This window comes from Clytia hemisphaerica, unplaced genomic scaffold, assembly GCF_902728285.1.
Source record: "Clytia hemisphaerica strain Z4C2 unplaced genomic scaffold, Clytia hemisphaerica genome assembly, whole genome shotgun sequence".
NCBI classification, from domain to species: Eukaryota; Metazoa; Cnidaria; class Hydrozoa; order Leptothecata; family Clytiidae; genus Clytia; species Clytia hemisphaerica.
Genome location: NW_027103855.1, coordinates 67,751 through 83,022, shown reverse-complemented (window position 1 = coordinate 83,022; position 15,272 = coordinate 67,751). Strand labels below are relative to the sequence as shown.

The 15,272-nt window shown below is 33.5% G+C and overlaps 1 protein-coding gene across 1 annotated transcript; it reads right to left on the bottom strand.

The window, feature by feature from the left end:
• Positions 1-3,580: 3,580 nt before the first annotated feature.
• Positions 3,581-14,075, bottom strand: LOC136808164 (cytosolic carboxypeptidase 1-like; the record flags this gene model as incomplete). Its single annotated transcript, XM_067064706.1, is given in 10 exon segments — positions 3,581-4,780; positions 5,915-6,091; positions 6,317-6,556; positions 9,776-9,905; positions 10,188-10,296; positions 11,720-11,933; positions 12,146-12,363; positions 12,527-12,605; positions 13,747-13,824; positions 13,991-14,075. Coding segments are annotated over 10 exon segments (1,441 nt in total), but the record flags the coding sequence as incomplete, so codon positions are not given.
• Between the last annotated feature and the right edge of the window lie 1,197 nt (positions 14,076-15,272).

The following is a 15,272-nucleotide window of genomic DNA, read 5'->3' as shown; positions in this document are numbered from 1 at the left end:
TTAAATAGAGCTTTTTAAGCGTTTTAAAGCTATTTTAGTGAAAATTCGTCGGTTCTGCCCCCTTCGCTGGACTTTAATGGGTCTAATCCATTGCAAGGGAGTGTCCCACGAGGTTTAGGACCATTGGGAACCAGCTCAGACCTGTATGGAGCTTAGAAAAAGCTTAACTAACGCTCCAGTAAAGCGCTGTAAGCTTACAGCTTAAGCCCAGGCGGCATCATGATGTTTAGTGACGTGGTTGTATACCAAAAAATCTTGAAATTCTTTTAGTACCATGAGGTACTGTAATACCAAAAAGGGTATAGAGTATCCAGACTAAAATTTGAGATATTTTTAGTAAATTGGTGCTAAAATTGTTTTCTGATTCTTTCGTGAATTTTTCAGAATTTTTGCAATTTTTGACAAAAAAAAATTTTCTCATTTAAAGAAAATTTCCAAAAGTCAAATTATTTTTGCATTCAGTCAAATCAGTCTTTAATTTTTGCTCAATTCATAGGACAGTATTGTTAAAAAGTATAAATTTTTGAGTAAAATGAATGTTTCAAAAAACAGCACTCTTGAGAAAAATGGTCCCGAGAAGAAAAAATTGGATGGTCTCTGTGTCTAAATCTCTCTGAAACTATAGTACATTAAGGGAAGAAATTTTGGCAGGAATTTAATTTAGCGGATGACCGAAAAAGTTTTTTTAGAGGGAATTTAATTTGGCGGTTAACTTGAAAAGTTATTAAATTTGACGGGAATTTAATTTGGCGGACGAAAGAACATTTTTGTCCAAAAAACGCCATTAAAAAAGAAAAACCTGTTTTAAAGCCTGAAATAGCACACATTTGGGGATAGATTAACTTAAATTTGGCGGATGACGGAAAAAATTTAATTTGGCGGGAACTTGATTAGGCAGATTTTGACCAATTCTGCCAAATCCGCCAAAATTTCTTCCTTTAAAGGTACATGGTTACTAAAATACCACTTCTCTAAAATGGGGTGGTAGTATGCAAGAAATTCTCGAAAACCCTTTTAGTACTCATATATGTCCAAGATTTAAGTACCGACCCCCCCCCCTGATCAAACTAAAATTTGATAAACAGTCCGCAAAGAATCACTGTGACTCTTCTCAAGTCTTTTATCTATATCATAACAAAAGATAACAGAGGGAAAATCATCATCAGCTTCTCAAAACTCCGACTAATATTTTTAAATTTTGACTTAAAAGTGTCGAATAATTTTTTAGAGAGCGTCACATTCTAATTTTGATATTCTTATGACACAGGCTCTCAACTTTCGCAAGGTATTTTGTTCAAGTCATGAAAAAAATTATTGGAGTGACAAAAGGGATTCAAAAGTATACACGCAGTTGAAACTCTGCATTTCAGAGTTGAAAAATGTTGATAAAATATATTCCAAACTTGTGAAAAAATTCGAAAATAATGTTTTTGTGAATTACGAGTAATGTTCAAGCTCTATCAACCCTTTTAGTACTAGTAATCGTATGGTTTGGAGTGCAATTAACGATTAATCACGAGTAACAAAAGAGAAAAAAGTAATTTGCACGAGTCCGAAGGACGTGTGCAAATTACGGTATTTTCTCCTTTGTTACGAGTGATTAATCGTTAATTGCACGACAAAACATACCAATTTTGAAATACAGGCGGCAACGAAGCTCGCTTAAAAGAGACAATAAAAGATAAATGTCCAGTCGTTTATATGTTCATGGTCCAATATAAAAGATAAAAATCGATTTGCTCAGTTTTTGATCACGTTACCAAGTATTCCTCTTGGGGTTGGGATTTAATCACACGATCAAAAAGCGAGTAAAACAAACTAATTTCTCAAACGCAAGTTTAGGTAAGAAACAATAGAAAGAAAATAAGGTATCCAAACCGGGGTTTTTTGTACGTACTATGGGATCAATTAGGGATAGGGTTGAAGCTCAACATCCCTAAATCTCCGAATAAAAATGTTTTGATACTTCAAGGTTTTCTTCCCTTTTGTGACCTTCCAGTACCACAACTAGATTGAAATGAAATGGTTAAACCAAAATCTTGCCTGGGCACGAATTACGTCATTACCTTAAGGGAACTTATTTTGGGGGGAACTAATTTTGGCGAATGACAGCGTAAATCTGTTCTATTTTGCCTTATTTTGAGCAATTTTGATGAATTTCAGGGGTTATTTAGGCAAGGAAACAAAAAATTTAATTTCCACGGGAACTTATTTTGGCGAGTGCGCAAAATATTTAATTTCGTCTAAATTCGCCAAATTCGCCAAAATAAGTTCCCTTAAGGTAGTTTCACCCGGTTCACATCGGTTCCCCAGATGCGATCCTTTTCTAATTATGATCTCGGGGCCATAAACCTACATTTTAACGACCAAGGGGTATTGTGAACATTTTATCTAGCAAATCTCTGCTCATAATCTTTCAAATTATAATTCTAGACTGCGGTCAAAGTGTGATAATCGATCATAAAATCGCAACAGTAGTCGAGATTTTGACCAAGCATTTGTACTTGGCTACTTTAACCCTATTAGCCCCAAGCTTTTTTGACCTTTGTATCCCCAGGGGGGGGGTAGAATCTACCACCCTCGATTATTTTCGATCTAGAAGAGCTATGGCATGAAATTTGGTTACAGATGCATCATGATACAATTTTCCAAGAGAAAAAAAAACTGATGACGATGACATATTTCGACCTTTCGAAAAAAAGCCCAATATAGTTTCAAAAATGTCTATTACAGTTTGAAAAAAAGATATTTCAATTCTGTTTAAAGATTCTGAAAGGTAAAAGACCGACGGTTTGCCATTTCCATGAAGGTTTTCTTTAAATCTATGCTGAAGATGAGTAAATTTTCAAAATTGATGAGTCATAAATGATGACGTCATCATTTTCAAATATTTTCTTTAAATTTTTAAATTTGTATTCAATGCCTATCATCAAAATTTGAAAATGATTGAATAAATAGTTAGAAGTTAGAACTTTAAAATTTGAGTTTAAGTGACTGGGTTTTATGTATGTTTCACAATAAATCATAAAACCTGATCTGGACAACCTATGACCCTAAATTTTTGCACAAGTACTCTTAATAAGATTTTACTAAAAGTCAAAAAGTTTCAAGTCGTTTAAAAATTTTTTCTTTGAGATATAAACAAAAGAACTCCAGCGTGGTAGATTCTACCCCCCCCCTGGGGCTAATAGGGTTAAGGGCGGAAAGTTTTGCGAAGTCAAAAAATCGCGAGATTTAGCGAGTTTAAGTTTCGTAAATTATCTTATTAATTAATTAAGCCGAAAATTCACAGCTAGAACTTTCGCGAATTCATATAAAATTTACCTTTTTTGGTAACAAAAACTCATAAAACACGCAAAATTTTAGCAAACAGTGCAAAACTTTCGCGTTTTTCAGGTTTAATTTCTTACCTGGCAAAAACTCTCGCAAAAAGGATCAAAATCGCGAAAAACGCGAAAGTTTCTGCCCTTAAAGTAGTAAAAATTTCGCCAACCAAGATGAAGATTGGTGCCCAAAAAGTGATGGAATGGTTTTGGTCCGGTACTCCACGTTTATATTTACAGATTTAGTTATAATATCATTACGCAAAATACTTAAATATTTCAATTAAAATATAAACAATTTTAAAAATAAAGCATATACTATATTCTGTAAATTTCTATACATTATAATATAAAATTCATCAGAAATTATACATTTAATCGCACGATGGGTTATTTTTTCTTATTTATCACGCCCTCAAAGAGAGCAATTAACCGTTAATCACACTCTTCAATGCAGTGCCAATGTTTACAAAATTGATTTTAATGTTTTTTCTTACATTTTTTTGCATCGAACGTTTTAATTGCATTCGAAATTTATTTTGTGAGAAAGAAAATCAATAAACAACAATAAAAGAAAGACATAAAGAGGAGAGAAAAAATTAAAACTCTCAGTGTAATTTCTGTAATTTACTTTCCTAACTGGGAAAAAGTAGTGAAAGCCATTGTGCGATTAGCTCGTAATCACATAATAACTCGTACAATTCAAAAACTGCAATCATGATTTTTTTGTTTCGAATTTTCCTCGTCCTTTCGGACTCGGAAAATCAATAACAAAAAAATCACTCGTGCAATTATATTCGAATTGCACTCGTTATCATGTTACATATTACATATTACATATACGTATTTTAAATTCAAGTTTAGTTTTCACAATTTGCATAAGTCATGCGGCAACTATGCTATTAATTGCTTTCAATGTTAGAAATTTCAGCAGCCAGAAAATTTCGCGGTTTTCACGAATTTGCTAAATTTTGCAGAAACAAATTACCGCGAAAAAATCAAATTACTGAGCAAAAGATAAATACTCTCACACTCCATTTTGTGAGAAAAGGAACAAAGTTTTAATCTATCCTCGTAATTTGCGAAATTAAATATCCGCGAAATGAGAAAAATTTGACAAATGGCCTGACTTCAGAAATGTTCTGGCCGTGAAAATTTCTCACTGAAAAACTATTTAATTCTTTGCATTATCAGGGAGCCTTAAAGTTCCTTCGTGTTATCGAGAAAAAAAAATCCATATAAAATTTTGGATAAACAAATACTGTAAGAACACTATTGATTAGATAATATAATGATCCCTTTCCGAAATTGTTTTTCATTTTTCATTGCTTGTTACAGACGTTGCTTCAATTAGTAAAATCGTTGGTATCCACGTTTGGGCACATCGCAAATTTGAAGAGCGCTCGACAAAATGTCCGCCCCATATCTTCAAGGTGTGTCGTTCCAATATGGTACCCCTAGAAAGCGAATAAAACATTTCAGAACTTTTTGATTGAAAAACGAAATATTTTTTTGTAATTTTCACTTCTCAATTCTTAAAATAGAGAATAAAGGATTAAAAAGATGTTTTTTTGTAAAAAATTTTATAACAGTTTGCAGACAGGGAATTTCTAAACATCGACCAGAAATGGCTACCACGACCAGCGACCACGACCGGTGACCAGATAAATTTGGGTTATCGAGTTTTTCCTCTTTCTCCACCGTAGAGTCTTTCTCTTATGATCATTTATTTATCGAATTGAAGAGTAAAGCTCACCCCTGTCTCACCTACAGTGATTATAAAGCCACGTGCAAAACGTGTAGAGCAGCCATTTCAACGCTCTTGGAGCTTGAATAGAGTGTCACTTTTGTATTTTCGGCATCAAATTAATTAGTGGCAAAATTTGTGCTGGAATTCATTTAGGAAGCTTTGTATTTGATCATCAGATCATTATTTTGTCAAAATAAGTCATTTTGACAATGTAAGGACAATAGAATAATTGATGAGATTGATAACTGGCCTTCCCAGCTTTTTCCTACTGACACTTTCTATCTATTCATACTAAAGGCATCTCATTCGGTACAATTAAAATATTTGGTGTAATAAAGTTTACAGGCATCACACTTAATTGCCCTGTCAATATTTTTGTCAAAAAGTGTCACTTTGTCTAGAAAATGACTGGTACGTCAAAAGTCACTTTTAGTATTCTCTAGCTAGAGTAATTCTCAGCCACGTGCTCAGTGTTTCATTTGAAAGACATCAGGACTCGATTTGGATGTTCTCTACGGTGGAGAGAGCAGGTAAACTCAATAACCCAAATTTATCTGGTCGCTGGTCGTGGTCGCCATTTCTGGTCGATGTTTAGAAACTCCCTGGCATACATCCATTTTGCTATAGTGATCTAAAAGTTAAGAAAAAAACAGGGGCAGGGATGTCGTATGCTTTCTCTCTCTCTTTCGTAAGGTTCTTTTTAGATGGGAAAATATTGAGGACATTTTAAGATCTCTCCGAGAAGGGCCAATTCAGCGTCACTTTTTCACAAACATTTTTACAAAAATAAAACACAGATAAAGATAAAGTGTTAGTTTGGTTTGTTTCTCCAGTCACTTACAGCATATTCCCCTTGATCCATTCCAGAATAACTGCTTTCCAAGGTGTAACTTCGATCGATACCTAGCTCCCGAAAGCCAACAATGCGAGCGGTCGCTTCTTTACTTTTCTCCATCGCATAATTGCAGTTTTGAAGTGAGAAATATGGTGAAACGCTACTCAAAATGCGTGGAAATAACTAAAATTTAATATAATGAAAATGGCAAGATGACATATATAATATAAATATCAGAAGGGTATATAAAGAGTAAACAAATATTAACTTTGAATAGGCCGAGCATAATTCTATTCTTAGTTTAGAGAATAATTCTGAGTTTAGAGAATGTAACTTTGATAGAAAAACATGTGAAAAGATTGTTAAACAATCAGCGCGTGAACTTTATTTGATACCACACATGCATACCTTGATGACGGAATCTTCGTTGTAAAAGTCCAGGTTCGAACAATACGATGATCGATCATCTCTAAAAGTCGTTGAAGACATCGATGTACTCCCCTTACTTTTAGAGGAAGAGTTACAAGAGGTTTGCAAGCTATCTCCTCTCTCATCGGTGGCTGATAGTGTCGTTTCTGGCTGTTTCTCTTGGCAACCGTACATGAAGACATTCTTTTTTCGTGAATGTCCGTGAAAATCAACGAACAACTGTTAAATAAAAATGAATAAACAAAATTTAAACAAGCTACATGCTGGACAAACTTGAAGGCTAATTCAATAAGAAAATAGAAAAAATGGCAACAATAGCAAGAAAATACGAACTAAAAAATCAGGAAAAAATCTTATTTTTACGCCCAAAAAATGTCCAGAGAAAAGCGATTTGCTCTCTAAATGAAGCAATTTTGTAGTCCCAAAACCCCGATTTTTGAAAAATAGAAGCCTTTCAAGTGCTTTGACGCAAATTCGATTTCTTCGCTACTGCAGGAGCTTCAAAAGTTAAAAGTGACGTCAAAAAATCAAATGTTTTGAGCCCGAAATTCCACAAAAGTCGCAAAGTGGAATAGACGTTAACTAGACGATTCCCGTCGTCGCGACCGCCGGTTTAGCTTGCGCATTAAAAGCCCTTAGGATGATAAAGATGGTATTGTTGATGCTCTCTAACTTTATCTTTAAGGGGGATTTGAATTAGTTTTTTATCAACCATGGGAGTATATTATATTCACCATAAATATGAGCTTAGTAAATAATAAACCTTCAATTATGAGAGTTTCTTCAGGAAGCTTGAAAGCAATTTCAATTTGATCGAAAACGGGAACTTATTGAGCAGTAAAACGTTAAATTGAGAGCGTCAATATATCATCAGTGTATAAGAATGGAAAAGATATAAAAAATGTTGCTGTATTTACGAATTGAGGTCGATATGACGCGCCTTAAAAGACCAAATAATAAATACTTTGATTTCAAAACAATCATGGGTATATGCGAACTTACGGGACAACAACTTATATCCACTTCTCGCGCGGAAGACCTCCGTTTTTTACCAGCGCATTGACTATCTAAAAACTATATTTTTACTAATTTTTTCGTAGAAAGTGCCACGCCTTCTACGTCACATGGTGTTTTGAATAATTGACGTCAGAAGTATTTTCGTTAAAAAGTCACTGTATATTTGTTTGTGTCGTGATTTCAATCTTTTATTTAACTTTGAATTCTATTTCCCAGCTCTACGTATTTTAAGCAATTTATATATTGTAACGTTTTAATTTTATATTTAATTATTATTAATATAATTGAAAATTATACACAAAAAGTCACTGTAGGGGCTTCAAATCCTTTTTTGGACGGGGGTTTTATCAGAAAGAAACCCTCTGGCAAAATTTGAGAATAACAGCTCAGCTACCATCTTGCGTTACATACATTTTTTCATAAACTCATTTAGTATAGTAAGATTACGTAGAAACAAGTGATACTTTGATGGACCTACCTGGATTATGCATTTAACACGTTTATAATTGATATCTACGTGACGTGACCATTAAACAATCATTCAGAACACAAATAGTGACAATCTATTAAAATTAGTCGTTTGTTTCTTATAAAAAAAAACGTTTAGAAACCAAAATTTTATGCTCTTGAAATGTTCTTTCATATTCAAAACTTCGTGAGCAAAAAAACATCTCCAAAAAATTGAGTAATTTGGCTAAGAACATTGATGTATGTTTATTAATAGTGATTCTTATTGATAAAGATACAAATATACCCCAAAATTCTTTTCTCCAAAAATCGGGCTCCGTCACATTCGAAGATTTATAGTTATGCATCTTTATGCAAAAAATCGTAGAAAATGTAAGAGCCAATCAATCTAATACCTAAGTAATTGATAATGTGCTTATAAAAAAATATCAAATTTGACCAGTTTTTCTATAAAAACACACCTAACAACCAAAATTTCCTGTCTAAACACTCGTGAGAAAAACAAAACATCTATCTCATAAAAAAATTGAGTAATTGACTAAGAACATTGATGTATGCTTATTAATAGTGATTCTTATAGATAAACATGCGTTTTTTGAGCCAACAAATTTTTTTTGCAAAAATCTGCTTAAGCCATCTTTTACCTATGATGAATAAAAAATTAATGATCCAATTTTTCACAAAGTCCAAAAAACCCGTTTTTTAGCCGTTTTTTGGCCCAAATTTGCCCAAAAACATTTTCTTTCGAAAATCGGGTTCTGTCACATTCAAGGGTTTATAGTTATGCATCTTTGTGTAAAAAATCATAAAGAATGAAAGAGCCAATCTCGAGAAAAGCCAATACCTAAGTAATTGATAATGTGCTTATAAAAAAATATCGAATTTGGCCAGTTTTTCTATAAAAACACGCCAAGCAACCCAAATTTCCTGTCTAAACACACATATTCTTCAAAAGTAAGCCCTCATGAGCAGAAAAAACATCTATCTCATAAAAAAATTGAGTAATTTGACTAAGAACATTGATGTACGCTTATTAATAGTGATTCTTATAGATAAACATGCGTTTTTTGAGCCAACAAAATTTTTTTGCAAAAATCTGCTTGAGCCATCTTATACCTATGATGGTACCCTACTTTCGTGCAAAAAATCAGAAAGAATTAATGATCCAATTTTTCACAAAGTCCAAAAAACCCGTTTTTTAGCCGTTTTTGGCCCAAATTTGCCCCCAAAATTTTTTTTTCGAAAATCGGGCTCCGTCACAGTTTGGGCATTGCCATTTTGCATCATTGTGCAAAAAATCAGAAAAAACTAATGAGCCAATCTCGAGCAAAGCTGGCAACTAACGGACGGACGGACGGACGGACAAAGGTTAATTTATAGGACCTCCACCGGGGTAGGTCCAAAAACGCGAGCGGCGTCTAGTATAGGCTACAGAAAAGCTGGTAATAGACAAACGGACGAACGGACGAAAGAACGAAAGGATATATGTTAATTCAAAAAAGTGTGATAATAATAACATTAATCACGAGTAACGTAGGAGAAAATAGTAATTTGAACGAGTCCGATAGAAAAAAGAAGCTGTTGCAGTAGGCAGTCTCTTTGTTTTCTTATAGTGAAAAAGTCGCAGTATTGCTGCACAGGGCATGGGAGGGAAAGGAATAGAGGGGGCCGCCATAGAGTGCGAAAAGTAGTAATTCACGATATCCACCATTGCAATATCTTCCACGGACCCAACAGCTGCTTGGTTGAAAGTAACGTATTGACTTATTTTACGTCACTTACAACCAATCAGTTGTTGAATACGTGATGTAATGTCAGAAGACATCGTAATCATGCATATCATAAATATTGCAATTAACGAATCATCGCATTCCTCTTAACCAATCAGATTTGAGTAATTTTGCACGGCTGACGATTATAAACTTAATCAACATGACTTGATTTTTGACTTACCATGGGCTTTTTGCCAGCTGCTGTCATGCTTTGAATGAGTGTTTTGACGTGATATATAGATGGATGGAGGATAGGATCAGGGTGCTTCCATTGTCGATTCAAATCTTGTCCAGTCAGAGAACACCGGTGGCTTGGAGAGATAGGAAAAGCATATTATATAGACTAGAACTGATGCTTCTAAAAAGCGACAAATGTTTGCTGAAAAATTGACTGGACTGCTCAATAGACTGAAGCTGCGCCAAAATTATTTAAGCGTTTAACTTATTGAACAAGTCCTCTATTGAAGAAATCAGATACTTTAAACAATGTGCGTTATCGTCAAAAGTAGTCCAAATAAAGTTGCTGACAAAATTGATAAAAATAAAAATACGAGAGTGATCTTTGAAGGGTTGATAGACAAGCAGAATCTTACCATCCATTGACAACACCGTCAGGGTTAAGCATCGGCACAATCTTGAAGATGTAAATAGAACGAAGCTGCCGTGCCAATGTGTCAGAACTTGTCAGAAAGTCCAAAATACCTAAGAACAATCATAAAATGATAAAGGTTCTTTTATGTAAAACACGAGGAGTGGTTTATAGCAGCATGATATTTTAGTTACCTATTATTAGTATGTTAAATAGAGGCTTGATAAAATGCGTAGTAATAAGTATAGATATCAACATCCTGGAGATTGTAAAATAAGATTAACTTTAACCTCTCAATCATAGTCAGAAAATTTATTAAAGGATTTGAAGATAAAACTTTTGTTTTGGGTTCCTTGACACTTTTAACAAAAAACTGCCTTTACAAGCTGTTTGGTAATTTACCCTGTCAAGAGTAATTAAGAATTTAGTTACAACAAGCTAGATGCTGAATGGACCTACCTGATCATGAAAGCAATAAGGAAAAAAATTAAAACAATCAGTCAGAAGATAAAGCGTTTAGCGAAAATATTTTACCATTGAATCATGCTTGATGGTGGGCATTGTTATCAATAATGTTTTTGTGTGAAAAAAAAACAAAGAAGTGTAAGGAAAAAGTCCATGAAAATCTGCAAAAACAGCGATCTCCGGCATATTTCCGGTAACTTTGGCCGGAAATTTTTTTTTCTCGAAAATCGGGCACATTTTGGGCATCACTATTTTGCACCTTTGTGCCAAAAATCTGAAAAACTAATGAGCCAATCTCGAGAAAAGCTGGTAACAGACGGACGAAAGAACGGACGAACGAACGGTTAATTTAAAAGACCTCCGCGGTAGGTCCAAAAATGACGTTATGAACTTTAACAAGACGGTAATAAAATGTTATATTAACCTTTTCATCAAAAAGTGCTAAGTTTTGATTGGTAATTTACCTTTTTGTTTCAAACTTTTTTTAAATTATCCGCAAAGAATTGGACTATTTGAAATTTTTCGGAAAAATTTCTCAAAAAAAAACTCAATGTATCAAAGTTATGACTGTTTTTCTACGAAAAATTGGGATGAAAAATTTGTCAAAAAGCACTATTTTCAAGATTTCGAGACAAAGAAGCTTTTACAAAAATTTTCCGAAAATATATTTTTAGTTTGGTTAAAGGTTCACCATCTAACGCAAAAAAACTTTCAAAATGTTTTTTCTTCGCCGAAAATAAGGTCCTCAAAGGTTGAAATACTCTTCTTCGCAAAAGTCTTCATTTTCTTTTTCATCAAATTTTTTCATTATGATTATTTTTTTAATTTTCAGATTCAGGAATAGTTGGCATAACAGAAAAATGTATAACATGCCATAGTTTTGCTGGTTACATCAGCCAGAAAACTATAATTTATACATGGCAAATATCATTATGGTCAGAGCCCTTAAAGGAACTAAGATTGAATCATAAAGATTAAATTATAATAAAAAAAGCACTGTCACTGTAGCCGCACAGAGTTGGTTAGAGTATTTGAGGGACTGCTTTTATGGAAATCCTTATTTTGTATTACCTTTCATTATCCAACTTGAATTCGATTCACCCGGATGAACTCGAGCCGTTAACACGACGTAAGGTCGTTTGATAATATCTCGGCGAGTTGCAGAAATAGAAGGATTAGTGATGGTCAGAAGGTTAACATCGTTACCACCAAGTGTTTGACAAAGCACTTGGTTACTGTAGATGATATGTTGGCAAAGTGAAGCTTCCATTCGCAACACATCCATCTGGTATAAAGTGAAAGTGAAAAGGTATAACAAGAAAATTTCATTGTAGGTACCTTGTTATTCTATGTAGGAATGGGATGTTGGTTTATTTTATAAATGCAATAAAAGCCTATCATACAGTCGTTCTTACAATAATTGACTGCTGAAAGTCAGGGTACTGGAAGAAGGTGTCAAGACAAAAAAGCCTATTTTAGAAGAAAAACCATTATTACCTTGAGCATTGAAAGCGAGTAAGGGTAATGGTATGCTAAGAAACACGTGTCGTTCTTGTGTGGAAAAGAAATGGTAAAGGTTGCTGTGAAATAACTTTTGGATGATCCCACGCCTCGGACGAAATAGTTTCTATAGTAACACACGTTCGTTCCAGTTCTATGCCATGATGGATTACCACGTTTTGCGTTCACCACAGAATACATGAGCGACGTCATCCCTGATTATAGACAAAGAGAAAGAGAGATATTAAACAAAGAAATAAATATTCAATTCGAAAAAGTGAACTCAACTCTAAAATACTTAGAATGATCATCCATTAGCTTTATGCGGTCCAAAAATGACTATTATTTTTGAGATAAGCTAGCAACCAAAAAACATACCATAATTGAATTGACTGTTTGGTTTTTCACAGTTGATAATGTTGAAGCGATATTCCACGTTCACTTCCATATTTTGAACCTAAAGAAAAAATGCTGGAAAATGAAGAAAATCCTCTCCTCTCAGCTATTTTAAGATAAAACTAAATTTAAAATCTTCCCTGAAAATTGCATCTGTCTTTGTTCGATAGAAATTTGTACGTCAAAAATTGAAAAATAGGGGCGTTTTTTTTACACAACCGGATGATGATACGCTTAAATTGCAGCAATCCAATTCTCAAATCAAGATTTTTCGCTAGCGACTTTTAAGCAGACGGCGATTCTTTATCGCGCCTTTTCTGTATTGATTGTCCCATTGGTCAATTTTCAGCCTTAAAATGAAAGCCGTCAAACATGTTATTTTTTACTTTTTGTTATCTTCTTTTATGAACATTTTCAAGAGCGCTTTGAAATTGAACACTCGTATTCTCTTTTTCTTTTTCATTTTGTAATATCAAATATTCAAAGCTATCCAAAGTCTTTCAAAGTCACCCTCGATTGTCTGCCCACAATGGCTAGCCATAATTGCCGAACTACTCTAAGCATAGCAATAGTTTTACAAGATTTAGTTATATTATGTTATATTAGTTAAAGTTTTACTCTTGATTGTGGTAGTATTAAACAATACAAGAGCTTCTGTCCTTGCCAGATTAAAAACATGGCAGTTTCGACTGGATTTGCTTTCAAAATAATTCTACCATTTTTTTATTTTTACCTTTTTCAAAAACAAAATCAATCAAAAATCAACTAGACGAAAGAAACGAAAAATAGCTTTAGTTTATTTTTTTGAATCATATAAAAATTGTTTTATGAAATTTTTATATGATTCAAAAAAATAAACTAAAGCTATTTTTCGTTTCTTTCGTCTAGTTGATTTTTGATTGATTTTGTTTTTGAAAAAGGTAAAAATAAAAAAATGGTAGAATTATTTTGAAAGCAAATCCTTCGCCAAACACCCTTTTTGGATATAGAAGGAACAGCCCAATCCAGTCATTTAACAGCCCTTTTTTTCGGACATGCAAGAAATCCTAATTTTTTTCATTTTTTATCTTAAGCGATATTTAATTACCCCTTAGCCTGCATCGAGAAACATTACCACCTAGCTAAAGCTTGGTGCACAATTTCATCATAACAAACACTGCTATAAAGTATAACAATGGGGAAAACATACAGATTCAACTTACTTGGAAATAAAACCATTGATGGTGTCCACAAGTATTGGTGTCCGAATTTAAAATCAAATCGTACTCGTATTGTCGTATCTAGAGATTAAACGTGATTGATTTAGGTGCAATAACCAATGGACAATGAGTGGACATTACAACAAAATGGGGCTTTGAAAGAGGTTTTAAATTTACTTTATAAGCTCTGGACAGGATAACTAAAATGAAAGCGTTGCCAAAATTGTCAAATATGTAAAGTACTCACTTGGATTGCTTTACGGAGGTTCCCACATTCAAAACGAGATTCAAAAGACAAGGGCTTGCTGTTGGCCACATCCTCTTTTGATATCCTATCAAAAAAGCAATTTATTTAGATCCGCAAGTCGCCATTGCTATGAAATTTATGAATAAAAAATTACAAGTATTTCAAAATTCACTCTAAAAATAATCCAGTTTGGAATTGAAAATGTAAAAACATGCTGAATGGACTTACCCTGAGGCTTATGCAAAGAAAATAGAAAAAATGGCAAACTAAAAATCTGAAAAATATACAAGCCTATCGTGAGAAATTCTCATTTCCCCAAAAGTGACAGAAGGGAATTTAAAATTAGATTTTCCGGAAAAATGGCTTCAGCCACTTTTTCGAGGCCAAAAAATTCCATTTTTAGGCACTTTTTGCCCAAAAAAATTATTTTTTCAAAAATCAGGCTATATTAAAATAAAATGAAACATAACCATTTTACATCTTTGTGCAAAAAATAAATTAAAAAATACGGAGAAAGTCAATGGAGAAAAAATGTTCACTTTTCCTAATAATGACAAAATTGAATTTTCCCCAAATAAGAAAATCCGATTCTTACGGCCAAAAAAATTTTCCACAAAAAACGGCTGAACAAAGTCAAAAAAACTATTTTTAGGCAGTTTTCGGCCAAAATTTGCCCAATAAAAAATTTCTAGAAAATCAGGATCCGTCACATTTTGGTAATTGCCATTTTGCATAATGATGCATAAAAAACAGAAAAAACTAAAAGCTGAAAGGTAAAAGACGGACGGACGGATATGGGTAAGTTTAAAGGTCCTCCAAGGTAGGTCTAACAATCTCAGTTGCCTAGCTGGCTTCACAAACTTTGAATTTGAATGAGCATACCGTATTGCTTCGAATAAACACCCCCTTCTTTTAAACGCCCCCTCGACTTAACGCCCCTTCTTGGAAGAAATTTTTTTAGTAAAAGCCCAATCAAATATACACCTTCCTTCTAGGAGGGGTGTGTATTTAACGAAAATAGCTATAAGGAGCTATAATGTTAAGAAAAACTTAGATATATGACAGTAATACACGGGTTTCAAATTAAACTAAACTCACGAAAAATATCAAGTAAACAAAGCGAGCGACAAGCGTAAAAGCCTTATAAAACGTTGATCGATGCAATTATTTCTCTTTTCATTCATTCAAAAATGTTTTTCTACTTTTAAATTTAATGAAAGAAAATATTGCTATATCATTTTTATGTTTTTTGGCTGTTATAGCGACCCATACAGTATACCAA